Genomic DNA, 12,787 nt, shown 5'->3' on the forward strand with positions numbered 1-12,787 from the left:
CAGAGCTGTTAAACTGGAATTATACATACATTTTCCATTTATACAGTTTTAATACTCTATAGCACATCTAACCATTTATCATTCTTTCATAGCAGAAATGAGAATATTACAACATCCAAACGGGGTACGTTTGACCCCGGTTAACACCCCCAGTCCCCTGTTACTCAAAAGAATAACTGTACAAATAAATATTTTTACACAATAAAACAGGGTACGTCATCAGGAGGACGGGTTAAAAAATGTTTAACTGACTCTATGGCTGTTCCTTGCACTTGAGAAGAGCCATCCTCTGGGATCTTGAATAACCTTGCCTGTTTCTAAGAACATCAATGTAAGTTTGAAGTCTATACCGATCTGAGTTTGTGAGAGAAAATGGAGGATTGAGAATGAGGGACGGTGCTTCGACTAGAAGAAATACTAATAATCGCACTGCCTTTGAATACAACAAAGCTGCCCTTTCCATTTTACCCATAAGCTCATCAACCTGCAAAGACACACATGACAGGACAATATCAGCTCATTGTCATCTTCTATCACCTTAATTCAAGAAAACTTTCATGGCATTTATCAAATACATCAAAAACTTCATTTCATATTGTAAAAGATCCTGGCTCGAATCTTTTCTCATGTTTTGTTGCCTTCACCTCATACAAATGGTTTAAAGTAATGTCCAGTCAATTAAATTGGTAGATAAATACAATTTAGGCACATTGAATGAATCAAGGCAATAAGAAAATACTCACCCCTCCATGCCTTCCCAAAGCAAGGGCAGCTTGAAATATTGTCTCCATTGCATCAGGCATCTCTGTTCTTCCTGCAATGACGATGAGAAAATGCTAATTTACAATCTTAAAATTTATAGAATGAAGACAAGGTGGTACAATTTTGTTTACTTTCACATCAGCAATAATTGTCAAAGTCCATGAATTGTTATATTATGCATTTAGTTGCTTTCTCATTCTGTGAGCAATTTCAAAGTGGACCAACAAATATTGACAGAGGCAGTAATAAATATTAAAGGCATACCAGGCTCAATAACCTTGGCAAGTTCCTCAGCATGTTCAACTTCCTGGAGAAATTCCCTCTCTATCTCTACGGATATATCCTCTGGCCCTTCAGGGCTGAAAATATCCTGACATTCTTCTGTATCAGATGTTCCATGCTTCTTGCTGCCACTCCTCAATCTGCTCGTTTCTTGGCTTGGACTTCCTTCCATTGCTGATGCAGCCTGTGCATGGCAAATATGCAATGCTTGCTTCCAAATCGCAAGAATCACAAGCTGGATTGAGAATGCTTCAAGTTGTCTACCTGCCTCAATCTATCAAACGAACCATGATAACATTACATATAAAATAACCTCCATAAACCTTACCATAGCAAAGAAAATACCAGGTGAACCTAGCTAGCAACATGTCTACACAAGAAAGATGCAGTGAGATCATTCATCCCCTAGTTGCCTTATGAGAGCATATATCCATCCAAGAGAAACCAATCAAATGTTCCAAACATACCAATATGAGTTCAAACCAGACCAGTCATTGGTTAACATGGCAGTCAAGCATGCAAGCATGGGGAAGAATGAAGGGAAACAGAGGGAACCAATTATGCTATTTTACTACTCTGCATAATGGACTTATAATAGATGTGCTATGGACTAACATTTTCATGCACTAATTCAGTAATAGCAGATGCACACTGCTGTAATGACTTTATCCTCGTCATGCAATGAGATGATGGCTGTTCCAGAACATCTCCCATATCCATTGATCCTTGAGAAGTCCCAGGGGCAGAGCTCTGACTTTCCAAGCTTCCTACAGTACAGATGTTAATGTTGGTGGCATCAACAATAGGCACAGGGGCAGTTGATGTGCTGTTATTTGTAAAGGGGATTAAAGGTGGACTCTCTGATTTGTATGGGATATTGTTTGGCTTGGAAGTGCTAGCTGAAGAACATGACACATCCATGGGAGGTCCAGACACAAGAACATAATCTTGGTCGATCAACTCCAGTGAGTCACCAACTGTGGAAACAATGCGAGGATGACAGTTAAACCAGACATGTTATGACAAAGGCTCAGAACACAATGTTTGAGCAAGATATATGGGAACTAGATCATATGTAACTGATTTGAGAAATGGAACAAAATAAGATTGCTGGTACCTCTTGAACCAGTATTCACAGATCTTTGATCCATGGATTTCTGAGGTTCATGCAGAGTTTCACCTGGAACCTTGCGACTTTCAAGCCTAAAACTAGTATTTTCTGGTTTATGTCTTGTACCACTGTATTTGGAAGTAAAACCCACTTTATTCAAAGGATTAGATGTTACTTCACTAGCATCTTTTGCATCAGGAGAAAATCCATAAGCAGATTTCATTGAGGACCTCTTCATTGCAGAGGAAGGGCTCCCTTCAGGACCACTAGAATCATCATCCAGAAAGAAAGGGAGACAGTCCTCCTGAAAGCTGTCCTCAGTATTCCTTACAGGATTGCTTTCAGACAGAGGATAACCAGCCACTGTTCTTGAAAATCTCTGACTCCTGAATATACCACAAAGTTTCATAATTTAGGGAACTGAAAGATATTGTATATCAAGACAAGACAATGAGAAGAATCATTTCCTCAGTTACCTCAATGACTCATCTGGTTGGCCCTGAGAAAGAAATGGGTGGTTAAAGAACTCTTCAAATGTTAAACGTTCCACTGCAGATACAAGGATAAAAAGCAGAACAAGAATTAGCGAAGGTTTATAAATAAAAACTGCTCAGCACTCAAAACGTGTTGATAGCATTGCTCAATAAAACATGACTCTTATCGTTCTCTTTGCTCATTGTCTTGACATATCAGCTAAAGCTTTATCTCAGCATCATCTTCCTTGCATGGTCTAGCATGTAGGAAGTAGTATTTATGATACAATAATTCTTGTAAGCTCAATTAACAATTCAAAAGTTAAAGTCATTCATGATTAAAACATCAAAGCAAAAAATTGCAAGCCCAAAGTAAGGGATAAGAACAATAATCATGAACTACACAATTTTGATTAAGGTTAAAGCCTAGGAATTAGAGTGTTCTTTCATGTACCTCTAATTTTGGCAATCTTCATTTGTCATAGAATTAATTAGCATCTAACAGAAAAATAGTTGCTTTGGTCTCTAACATGCCAACAAATAATCCAATTGTCTACAGCATAAGTTTGCAATTTACATCTTAATTTGTGGAATACCTGGATTACGTCGAAGCAATTTTCGACATAAATCTTTGCAATCAGCAGTCAAATAATTGTTCTCCACAGGGAAATGCAATTCGGTTGATTTCACAATGTTCTGGAGTAACTGCATAAAACCAGATATTAAAAAAAAGGATCAAGGGAACTGCACACAAATATATTCACTAGTTCAACTCAGGTGATTAATTGCAAGTCTAAAGTTAGAACTTCCGAGAACACTAGAGACCACTTTAGACAAAAAAAAAAAGTTCAAAGTTCATTAAACCTGTATTTGATTGTTTCCAGTGAATGGAGTTTTCCCAGTAACGAGCTGAAATAAAATAGCACCGACACTCCAGAGATCTGCCTGTGTATTAAGTCAAGGTTAGTAGGCAATAATTTCAGTATGATAGAGAAGAGGGAAGACGAGTCTTGGGCAGGGAGTAACTATCACCTTTGCATCATACTTCTGCAGTTGCATTATCTCTGGAGCCATGTATAGCGGTGAACCACACAATGTTTCAGCAAGCCCCCTAGGTTGCAGAGATCTGCCAAAACAGAACTGTAACATACCAACTATGGACTATGGGTAAAAAATCCATTGGAAAAACATACATGCACAGCAGTTATTACTAAAGATATATTTTTGTTTTCCCTCTGTCCATATTTAAGGGTTACATAAACAAATGAACTTTATTTTAATGGCAAAACAACACCAATGGGACTACAAATGCAAAAAAATTTCAATTTGGAACAGAACTCCAAAAGAGAGAGAAAAAAAAGGGTAGACAACAAGTGTGCAGGACAATTAGATCATTTACCTTGCAAATCCAAAGTCAGCAATCTTTAAAACTGCATTGCTATCATTTCTTGATAATAGAAGATTCTGTTCCAAAACAATAAACATTACAAAGAGAATATATTCACAAAACACTTCATAGCATGGACAAGACTAGTTTATATCAAAGGTTGTCTTCCAACATGAAGAATTTATTTTTCAATGCATATCTACCAATATATACAACTTCATGACAACCAATAATATGGTTCAAAAGCATACCCAATTTAGAGAGAAAAAAGGCACCATCTCTTACATGAAACTCCTATTTGATTACAATTATAGAAAGAAAATACAACTTTTAGAGCAGGCTTGCTTCTGTACTTATATGCATAAGTAAAAATTATATCAAAATTTGAACTAGAACCAAACAAAATGAACTGAACCTGAGGCTTTAGATCCCGATGTATAAGATTATTGTCACGGAGAACTTGTAGGCCAGCCGCTGAAAAACAATGGTCAAAGGAATTTTGAGTGAACAAAATTCAGTAGACGGGACCTATAACCACAGAGAGTTTGCAGCATACCTAGCTGCTGCATGAAATGCTTTGCAGTTGCCTCAGAGACACTTCCATGGCGTGTAATATACATAGAAAGATCACCCCCCTTGCAGTACTCCAATACAAGATGTATCTTTCCAGGAACCTACGCATATGTATACAAGCCAAAATAAAAATATCATTAAGATAAATACTATACTACTGCTCATATAACAAGTAGAATTACAAAGAACTCGACACAGTGGCATATCAGCAATATCTCAAATAACTTTCATTTCAAATCAATGTATACTTGTGAGATGGCCTCAACATACAAAAGATCTAATGAGAAATAACAAAATGCCAATCCAAGGCATAGAGCAAAATTGCAACTAAGGAAACCATTACTCCACTCCAAGCTGTAAATGGAATGAAGGACCACAGGATATAACTACTTTAGCAGGATGAAAATATGCTCCAATAGATATAAACAAAAACAGCACCGAGCTTCACAATCACGTACGTGACTAATAGCTATTCAATTTAGTTTCCCTTGACCACTACAAATTTACCCAAAATTTATCAATGTTCCTCAAAGCTTCAACTTAGTATTAGTTGTGGTAGCGCAAAGGGAAACAAAATTAAACTTCAACTCATTTTTGGCCTTCCAAATTGCAAACCAATAGAAGCTTATGTAATCACATTAAACAGATTGACTGCAAATTCTACTCTTCCTTAATTCATTCATTATCTGCTTCTATCAAATATAAGTCAAACATATGACCAAACAAGTCCTTTTTCAATGGAAAGTCCACAAAAAAATTCTCTCAAAAATAGATTCTTCTCGTTAAAATATCTTCAGTAAAAAAATCCAATCCTCTGTTCTTTTATTATTTTCCTTAAAAGAAATTACTATCTAAATAAACGGCACCTCAATTACCAGATTCCTCCTTACTTAACAGCTCAATTTCTAAAATAAATTCAAATATTTCCGTTTCCGCCACTTTTTCCTCTACTTTCTCGGCATCCAAACAACTCCTTAAAAACTAATAGTACAATGAAACAAAATTTAAAAAAAAAAAAAAACTAACCTCTATAATATCATGCATGCGAATAATATTAGGATGATTAATTCTCCTCAAAATAAAGATCTCCGACATCAAACTATCCTGCAACTTCTTATTGAGTCGACCCATTGCGATCTCCTTTATCGCCACTTCGGTTCCATGAACTCGGTGCCTCGCATGCCAAACAACCGAGAACGAACCCGAACCGATTTGCCGGCCTACTATATAGTTCCCTACCACTCTTTCCCTCCCCGTCGCTTGCGCCATTACAAAGAGACAGAAACCCTAGGATCCAACGCCGGAAATTTTCAAGCTTAAATAGTTAGATTATTGGATTCCGGAATTTGGATCTTTCCGAAGATTCGACCCGTATTTTTAAAGGATTTCGGATTGGCCCTGTAAAGATAACATGGTGACGAAGAGAGAGGAAAGGCAAGGGAGGGTGAGATTAAATTTTTAATGGGAGCTTTCCTTGTTTAATAATTATCAGTTCAATTATTGAGACTATTAATTGTGATTAGCGAGTACGTAATCTTGGATTAGCGTTTCTGATTTGATTCCTTCTTTGGGAGAGCCCCAAGCTAAAGCGGAATTCGACATGGGAGAGGATTTTAACATACGGTTAGTTTCACGGTGCAACCATGGATGTTAGTGAACTAGCGGGTTTTGATTGGGTGGTTTTGGGTTAGGTGATGATGTAAAAGGCCCCGATGTCAGACTTTTGATACGTGTCGGTGAGAGATTGGTTGGATAATTTTACGTTTCCGGCTTTTATGAATTTTGCGGAGGTTGGGATTCCAATTCTAATTGGTAACACTTTTTTTTTCTGTATCTCACATTGTGCTCAAGATATTTTTTTTTCTTTTCCTACTAATAAATATCTTATTATCTTAATATTGTATTTTTCATTTTACATCATTTAATTTGAAGAAAAAATAAATCTTTGATTCTTCACTTCATTTCTATCGATAATAAGAAGCAAAAGAATATCCAACAATATACTAAATAAATCTAAACGACGTATTGATCAACACATGAACATTATTAAATAAATCTTTTAATGAATTAAATCAGTTTGCCACAACAAAATTAATATATAATTACTTGAAATTCAAATTTGCTTAAATTTATATTGTATTTGTATCATGTACAAACTTATTAAATCTATTAACTCCTTATGAAAATAAAAATTATTCACCATACTAATTGAAAATAAAAATATCCATATGATATTAATTGAGAAAAACAAATCACATAGTATCATGCGAAATAAAATAAAATAAAATGAAATGTAAGTGGAATTTATCTTTTTATAATCTTTTATTTTTGTAATTTATTAATAAAAAATGAATTAGCAACTCTTTTATTTGAAAGTGTAACTATGTTTCAATCATTTTTTTCTCTATATTTTTAGTTTTCCATCTTATCACTAAACCTAATTATTCCTTAATTGGCTAGCAAATACGACAAAAATACTAATTCAAATTTTTTGGTTTTTGTTGTAGATGTCAAGCCGATGCTTCTCTTTGACACCATGTCTAGATAGAGTTTGTCATGTTACACGTGAAGTTTATGGTCAAAAAGAATTAAGCTTGGTTAACTTGTAGCATTAGGGTAAGACCTATAACATCTCATTAGCCCAATCTATAGAATCTAAAATGCCTAATTAAAGTTTGGCTTAGCTCAAAGTAAAGGGAAAAAAATAAGGAAAATAGAGATATTAAAAAAATGAGTAATAAATCAATTACATTTGTGAGTATGTTTCTTATATAAATTATACATCAGTAATCTCTAAATATTTGTTCATTTTTTATTTTTATGAAGATTAATATAAACATGTTGATTTTTATCTATTTTATTTAATTTTTTAAGAGAAATAAGAATTTTTATTATTAAACATGTGCGTGTTACAAATAAAGAGAGTGACAGTATTTATAGATGGATAATCACTAATTTAATTATAATATGAATTCAAAATACATGATAAAGATTAAGACATTCAAATTTGAATATTAATCATATTTACATTTAAGTTCAAAAATACATCCACCAACCAAATAGTTAAAATCAAAGTGTAAACAACTCTACCCGAGTGCGGGCCTAGGCCTATTGTTTGCCTAAGTTGCTGATATGTGCATGGTCTGTTGGTTTGAATTCTTGAACCGTATAGACAGTTAGGTCTAATTCTTTAACGAAATAATTAGACAAATTGCTCCACTAATAAAGATCAATCGTGCACCACCCACCCATGAATAAAAAAAGAGCTCTCAATTTGTCAATTATTACAATATCAAGACATGGTAAGTTTCTCTGTCTTGAATCAAATTCAATTACAAGCTCTACTCTTACTGCTTGTTTGACCTTATTATTTTTTTTTCAATTTATTTATCTCTTAAAAGTATAAATCAAATCAAATATAAATTTTGAAAAACTCTTTAAAAAAATAATTTTTTTTAAATAAAATTAAAAAAAAAACTTTAGGAAAAGCTCATGTGAATAGCTTTTTCTTCTCTTATTTTAAAAATGCAAGAGAATTTTAATTTTTGTTTCAAAAATATCATTATTTGTTAAACATAATTATAATATTATCCTTTTAAAAAATACCTTTTATGATAATTTTAATCAAAATTATAACTTATAAAAAGAAATTTACCAAACAACTTTAACTTAATTTTAAAAACTATTATTTTTCATAAGAACTTTATAATAGCTTTTAAGTTAGAAAAAAATCAGGACAAACAAGCTTTTAGTGGTGCTTTTCCATTAATTCTTTTAAGTTTCAATTTTGCAATCACACTTTCTTCAAAACTTTAAAAAGCTTTGATTTTTCATAAAATGTCAATAGAGTCTTAAAATTAACACTCGTCAATCTTTGGTTGGCATCATTTTTTTTTTAATAGAGTTGGCATCATTTATGATTGAGATTATGATGGTACCTAGATGTCTTAGAGCCTTGAACTTTTGTGATTGATCAATGAAAACATACTTGACAAATATTTTTATAGTTGTTCGTTTTTCATAAATCTAATAATTTTATTTATGATTATGAAATACAAATATTTTCGACTAGCCCTGCTAATTATTATTTTAATCCTAAAGACTAACATAATAGGATCAAAATCTTTTGATACTATCCCATGCTAATATATCCAAACATATATATGTTTTGAGCACTTTAATTTTTTCAAAGTAGCAATGTTGGAGGAACAATTTGGTCAAACAAGGCTACTAGTGCACGGTCGATAATAGGGATAAGGCGACTAGTGCTCACCACAAGACGGAAAGAACAACTGAACCCAGGGCCCAACAGCATGCGGACAAAATACTAATAGTATATTAAACAAAAGGTGGCTTACAAGTTTAAAATTCAAACAAAACATATTCATGTATCCGAATTGACTTGTTCACATAACAAATTTCATATAAATAGCTTAATTTTGGTTTGTTTGCACGCAAAATTAAGTTAATCAAGTAGTTTTGAAAAAAAGCTTGGGTTAATACATCTTGCGTACATAAACAAATACAATCATCATTTCTATTTTCTGATTAGTATACAACAAAGTTAGTCGAACAAGAGTGTCTGGGTGGTGTAGTTGGTTATCACGCTAGTCTCACACACTAGAGGTCCCCGGTTCGAACCCGGGCTCAGACACTAGAATAATTTTTACTATTTTTCAATCTGCATTATTCTCCTTCTTCGAACCTTCCAAATTCCTTCAAGCTTCAGCCATTTTCATTTTTAAGGCAATCTTCCCAAAAAAACTCTCCAAACAAATTCATTCAGCTCTCCCACCCAAAAACCTCTCCTTCCTTACTCAACCTCGATTTATTTCCCCTCACGCTTCACTTCCTCGTCAAAGTCCCTTTTCTCGGCATACGATTTTCAGTTTCTAGGGTTCCGTACAGTGTGGAAAAGGAGGATCGAGCTTAATCGAATCCAATGGATTGGGGAAACGTAACCGCGGAGGATCTGATCGACGCGCTTCGTGAAGTTGACTGGTCATCACCGCCGCGACCTCTCTCCGAATTCTTCTCCCGATTCACCGTCCCTCGATCATACGCTAAATGGAACAGCCGCCTTAAATGCAATCTCTACTAGTAAATCTTCGTTTAATCTTTGTTGTTTTCTTCTTCTTCTTCTAATTCGAATCGGTTTGAATCTTGATCTTTATTGTTTGGTTGCCGTGAAGAGAAAGGAAAATGTTCCAAAACAAGAAAATTCTTAAATCTTGATCGTGAATGTGCCTTTGCCAATACTGAATCAAATACTTCATTGCTTTTCGTTTCTTATTTGAATTTAAATGCTTTTATTTTTCTTTTGCAGCTATCGAACCAACTATTTTATAATGATTGTTCTCATTCTTGGTAAGTAGATAAAACCAGCGGTCCAGCTCGAATTTATTTTTTCTACATATATTTGTACTAATTTTTTGTGATTCTGCAGGTATGGGATTCCTGAGGAGACCGGTTGCTATTTTAGCTGCGATTTTAACAGCGCTTAGCATCGCATTTCTGAATGATAGGTAAGCTATGGTAAAACTCCTCTTCTTTTTGTGTTCTGAATTCGAGTCACTGAGGTTGTTATTTTGAATGTTACCTTTGAAATGGAAGGATGAGCCTAGTATTGAAGGTTACAATATGGTTAGATTTAGTTTCTCATCTGTGGTTGCTAATAATTGTTTTCTCGTGCAGCTTTGCCGGTACTTTTAGTGAGAAGGTGACAAGAACTGTGCGGCAATTCTCTCCACATTTAGCAGCGAAGATGAGGCCTCCCCTTACGTAAGTTTATTCACTTCTTTGTTTCTGCAGAGTATCTGTTCTTGCTTTTGGTTATTAACTGTTTCATTTTTGCCAGGCCTGTTATTCGTGGACGACCGTCAGCTAAAAGAGCAATTCACATATGTGGTCGGCCTCGTTGGGTGTTTGTCTTCATATTCTCTTCTGGTATTACGTTTGAGAAATGTTTTTACATAAAGCAAAACTAATCTGTTTGTCATTAAATGTAGTATATAAAGCAACTGATTTTACCTTCTTGTTGCAGTGAGTTTTATCCTTTGGTATGTGTCCTGTGGTCTCTTGACTGTGCTATGGGCACTTGCCATTGCACTTCTTGGTATGTCACCTCCTTGTCTTTTTTTCTCGTTTCCCCCCTTAGACATGTTACCTTTGTTACCTTTTCATCTAACACTCTTTCTCGTTCTCTTTCTCTTTCAGCTACCATCCTCCATGCAAGTTTTAGAACACCTAACCTGAAGGCGCGTCTTAACACATTCCGTGAGGAATTTCGTGCAGTTTGGCGCAATTACAGTGAGCTGTAGTTCACATAGTTCGTAGCATGTGAGTATATCTGTATCCAATGTTATATTGGATTTTGGCTTCTTCATTTTGTTTGTTTTAAGGGTTTCCCTTGATTAAGAGTTTAGTGCTGTTATTCTTGTTTTACTTTTCTAGATTCAGCTGTTAATCTGTTGATTATTTTGGAATATCGTATTATTCACATTCTACTCTTATATATTCTAAGGTTATAGGCTTTTTATTTCACTATCATGATTTGCATAGTAGCGCAGTGGTATGTCCTTTAAATTTTTTCATTTGTTTGTATTCTCTTGTCCTTGCATGTATGATGTTGTGAAGCCTTCTCTATATAGTGTTACTGGTTACTGAGTATCTATAAGTATCACTTAGTGCTTTATTTCATCCGAATATGGTAACTCTGTGATTGTACTGGCTCTTTTTTCTCTACGGTTAAGTACTAGTTGATAAAACACTTTGTTGTCCTCTCGAATGTGAGAACCTTGGAGAAAAGTTGGCACTTGAAACCCCCATCCTTGTCTCAAAGTAAAAATACTTAAAGCATTGAAGCATTGAATGGAGTAGAGATGTTCAAATGAGTTCTCTTTAGGTGTTGGTGAAGGCTTTGGGTCACTGCCACTGGGTTTCTACATGACGGTACTTTGCTTAATGGTTAAAAAGAATGTGTCTGCTTGTGGTATGCAAGTTGAAAAGGTTTAATTCTCTAATATCACTGGATTGGTTTTGGTTTTATTAAACAATATATATTTTGAGGATTAAATTTAAATTAATCACTTTGGTTTGTGCTGGGCCTAGTCCAAATGCCTGGGTTTCTATGTAAAGGGTCAACTGACCAGACCCTTCCAAGTTTAACAACTATTTTGAACCTTTGAAGTAGTAAAACTTAGGAAGACTACTTGCTCAAACTTTTGTTGTCATGGGGCTTGTTATTATTTTAATTATTTTTGAACTCTGGCATTGCCGGTGTGATTGAGAAAAGCTTGGGTTGGAAAAGTGTGTTTGAAATTGCTGTGAGAAAAAGTGTGGGTTGAGTCAGGAGCTGCTTTTGCATTACTGGCCCAAAACCAGGCAGTTTAGGTCAAAAGCCAAAATTCTTTAGGTTTTTGGCATTGAGGTGAGGTTGAAACGCAGGTTTTAGCCCAAAAGCCCTTTCCCATGTCAATGCCAAACGGGGCCTTACTCCTCAAACTTACCTTAACCTTTATTATCATCAATGTAAATCAATCTATATTTGATTTGTAGTCCGCTTCTGCTACGTGAGTGGCCTATAGGAAGCCTTGCTCAAACATGATGGAGAGTTTATGGTGTTTCATTTTACAATTCTTTCTGATTGCGACTGCTGTCTTTGGTTTCAGGCAGGGATGGTTCTGATGATGTGAAACTCGTACAGCTTGTTATTCTAAGGTAGCTGCTGTTGCTGTTTCTACAAAATAATTTCTTTGGCTGGAATGAGGTGAAGGCTGCTAATCATTGCATATAATGGACAAGGTGTAAATTGTCAGGACCTCTTTGTTTCTGTAAAGCGGACCGTTTCTGTTGTTTTTTTAGTCCATAATATTGGAGAGACCTTGGAGGATGTTTTTATTAATACCCGTTCTTTAAGGAAGGAAAAAAAAAAAAAGAGCGCAGGACTCATATAAGCAGTTAGCTCAAATATTCTTATAGTCATCAGGCAAGCTGGCTGCTAATGTTTCATTTAGCTGTACTTGATTTTTAGTTACTTCTAGTAGTTTTTGGTGTGACTTTAATGCTAAGGGACTGTAAACCTCTTGCAGATTGTGAATGATTTTACAGGTATGAATTCATTTCCTACTCTGGTTTATTTGGATGTTAGACTTCTAGTCAGAGCTATTGAAGTAGTTTTTCTGGTGAAGTGGATGGAGA

The 12,787-nt window shown here is 34.8% G+C and overlaps 2 protein-coding genes and 1 non-coding gene across 3 annotated transcripts; 2 read left to right on the forward strand and 1 right to left on the reverse strand.

The window, feature by feature from the left end:
• Window positions 1-61: 61 nt before the first annotated feature.
• LOC18597680 (serine/threonine-protein kinase ATG1c-like) lies at window positions 62-6,048 on the reverse strand. Its single transcript, XM_007026835.3, has 13 exons — window positions 5,615-6,048; window positions 4,572-4,689; window positions 4,431-4,489; window positions 4,028-4,092; window positions 3,661-3,754; window positions 3,493-3,573; window positions 3,225-3,333; window positions 2,632-2,704; window positions 2,162-2,541; window positions 1,660-2,021; window positions 1,027-1,318; window positions 744-814; window positions 62-484 (listed from the first exon to the last, which is right to left on the reverse strand). The coding sequence occupies exons 1-13, from the start codon at window positions 5,855-5,857 to the stop codon at window positions 254-256; spliced, it is 2,178 nt and encodes a 725-aa protein (XP_007026897.3). The 5' UTR covers window positions 5,858-6,048; the 3' UTR covers window positions 62-253.
• A 3,120-nt stretch (window positions 6,049-9,168) lies between these two features.
• On the forward strand, window positions 9,169-9,242 carry TRNAV-CAC (transfer RNA valine (anticodon CAC)). Its single transcript has one exon. It is a non-coding gene; the product is annotated as a tRNA-Val (tRNA).
• Window positions 9,243-9,331: 89 nt separating this feature from the next.
• On the forward strand, window positions 9,332-12,602 carry LOC18597681 (PRA1 family protein A1-like). Its single transcript, XM_007026840.3, has 8 exons — window positions 9,332-9,688; window positions 9,915-9,955; window positions 10,035-10,113; window positions 10,283-10,369; window positions 10,446-10,534; window positions 10,632-10,703; window positions 10,805-10,927; window positions 12,259-12,602. Exons 1-7 carry the CDS (start codon window positions 9,531-9,533, stop codon window positions 10,906-10,908), a joined length of 630 nt encoding a protein of 209 aa, XP_007026902.1. The 5' UTR covers window positions 9,332-9,530; the 3' UTR covers window positions 10,909-10,927; window positions 12,259-12,602.
• The last annotated feature ends 185 nt before the right edge of the window (window positions 12,603-12,787 follow it).

The sequence above is a fragment of the Theobroma cacao genome, chromosome 5 (assembly GCF_053813885.1).
Source record: "Theobroma cacao isolate CCN51 chromosome 5, ASM5381388v1, whole genome shotgun sequence".
Classification (NCBI taxonomy): Eukaryota; Viridiplantae; Streptophyta; class Magnoliopsida; order Malvales; family Malvaceae; genus Theobroma; species Theobroma cacao.

What these genes read in the sequence shown, in the direction of transcription:
- LOC18597680 (XM_007026835.3), bottom strand. Translation starts at nt 5,857, where the DNA reads ATGGCGCAAGCGACGGGGAGGGAAAGAGTGGTAGGGAACTATATAGTA. An exon ending in ATTGCTTCGACGTAATCCAG is followed by an intron (nt 2,705 to 3,224) that starts GTATTCCACAAA and finishes TTGTATCTGCAG; the next exon opens with TGGAACGTTTAACATTTGAA. An exon ending in TGCCAAGGTTATTGAGCCTG is followed by an intron (nt 815 to 1,026) that starts GTATGCCTTTAA and finishes TCGTCATTGCAG; the next exon opens with GAAGAACAGAGATGCCTGAT.
- LOC18597681 (XM_007026840.3), top strand. Translation starts at nt 9,531, where the DNA reads ATGGATTGGGGAAACGTAACCGCGGAGGATCTGATCGACGCGCTTCGT. An exon ending in CTTAAATGCAATCTCTACTA is followed by an intron (nt 9,689 to 9,914) that starts GTAAATCTTCGT and finishes TTTCTTTTGCAG; the next exon opens with CTATCGAACCAACTATTTTA. An exon ending in TGTCTTCATATTCTCTTCTG is followed by an intron (nt 10,535 to 10,631) that starts GTATTACGTTTG and finishes TTCTTGTTGCAG; the next exon opens with TGAGTTTTATCCTTTGGTAT.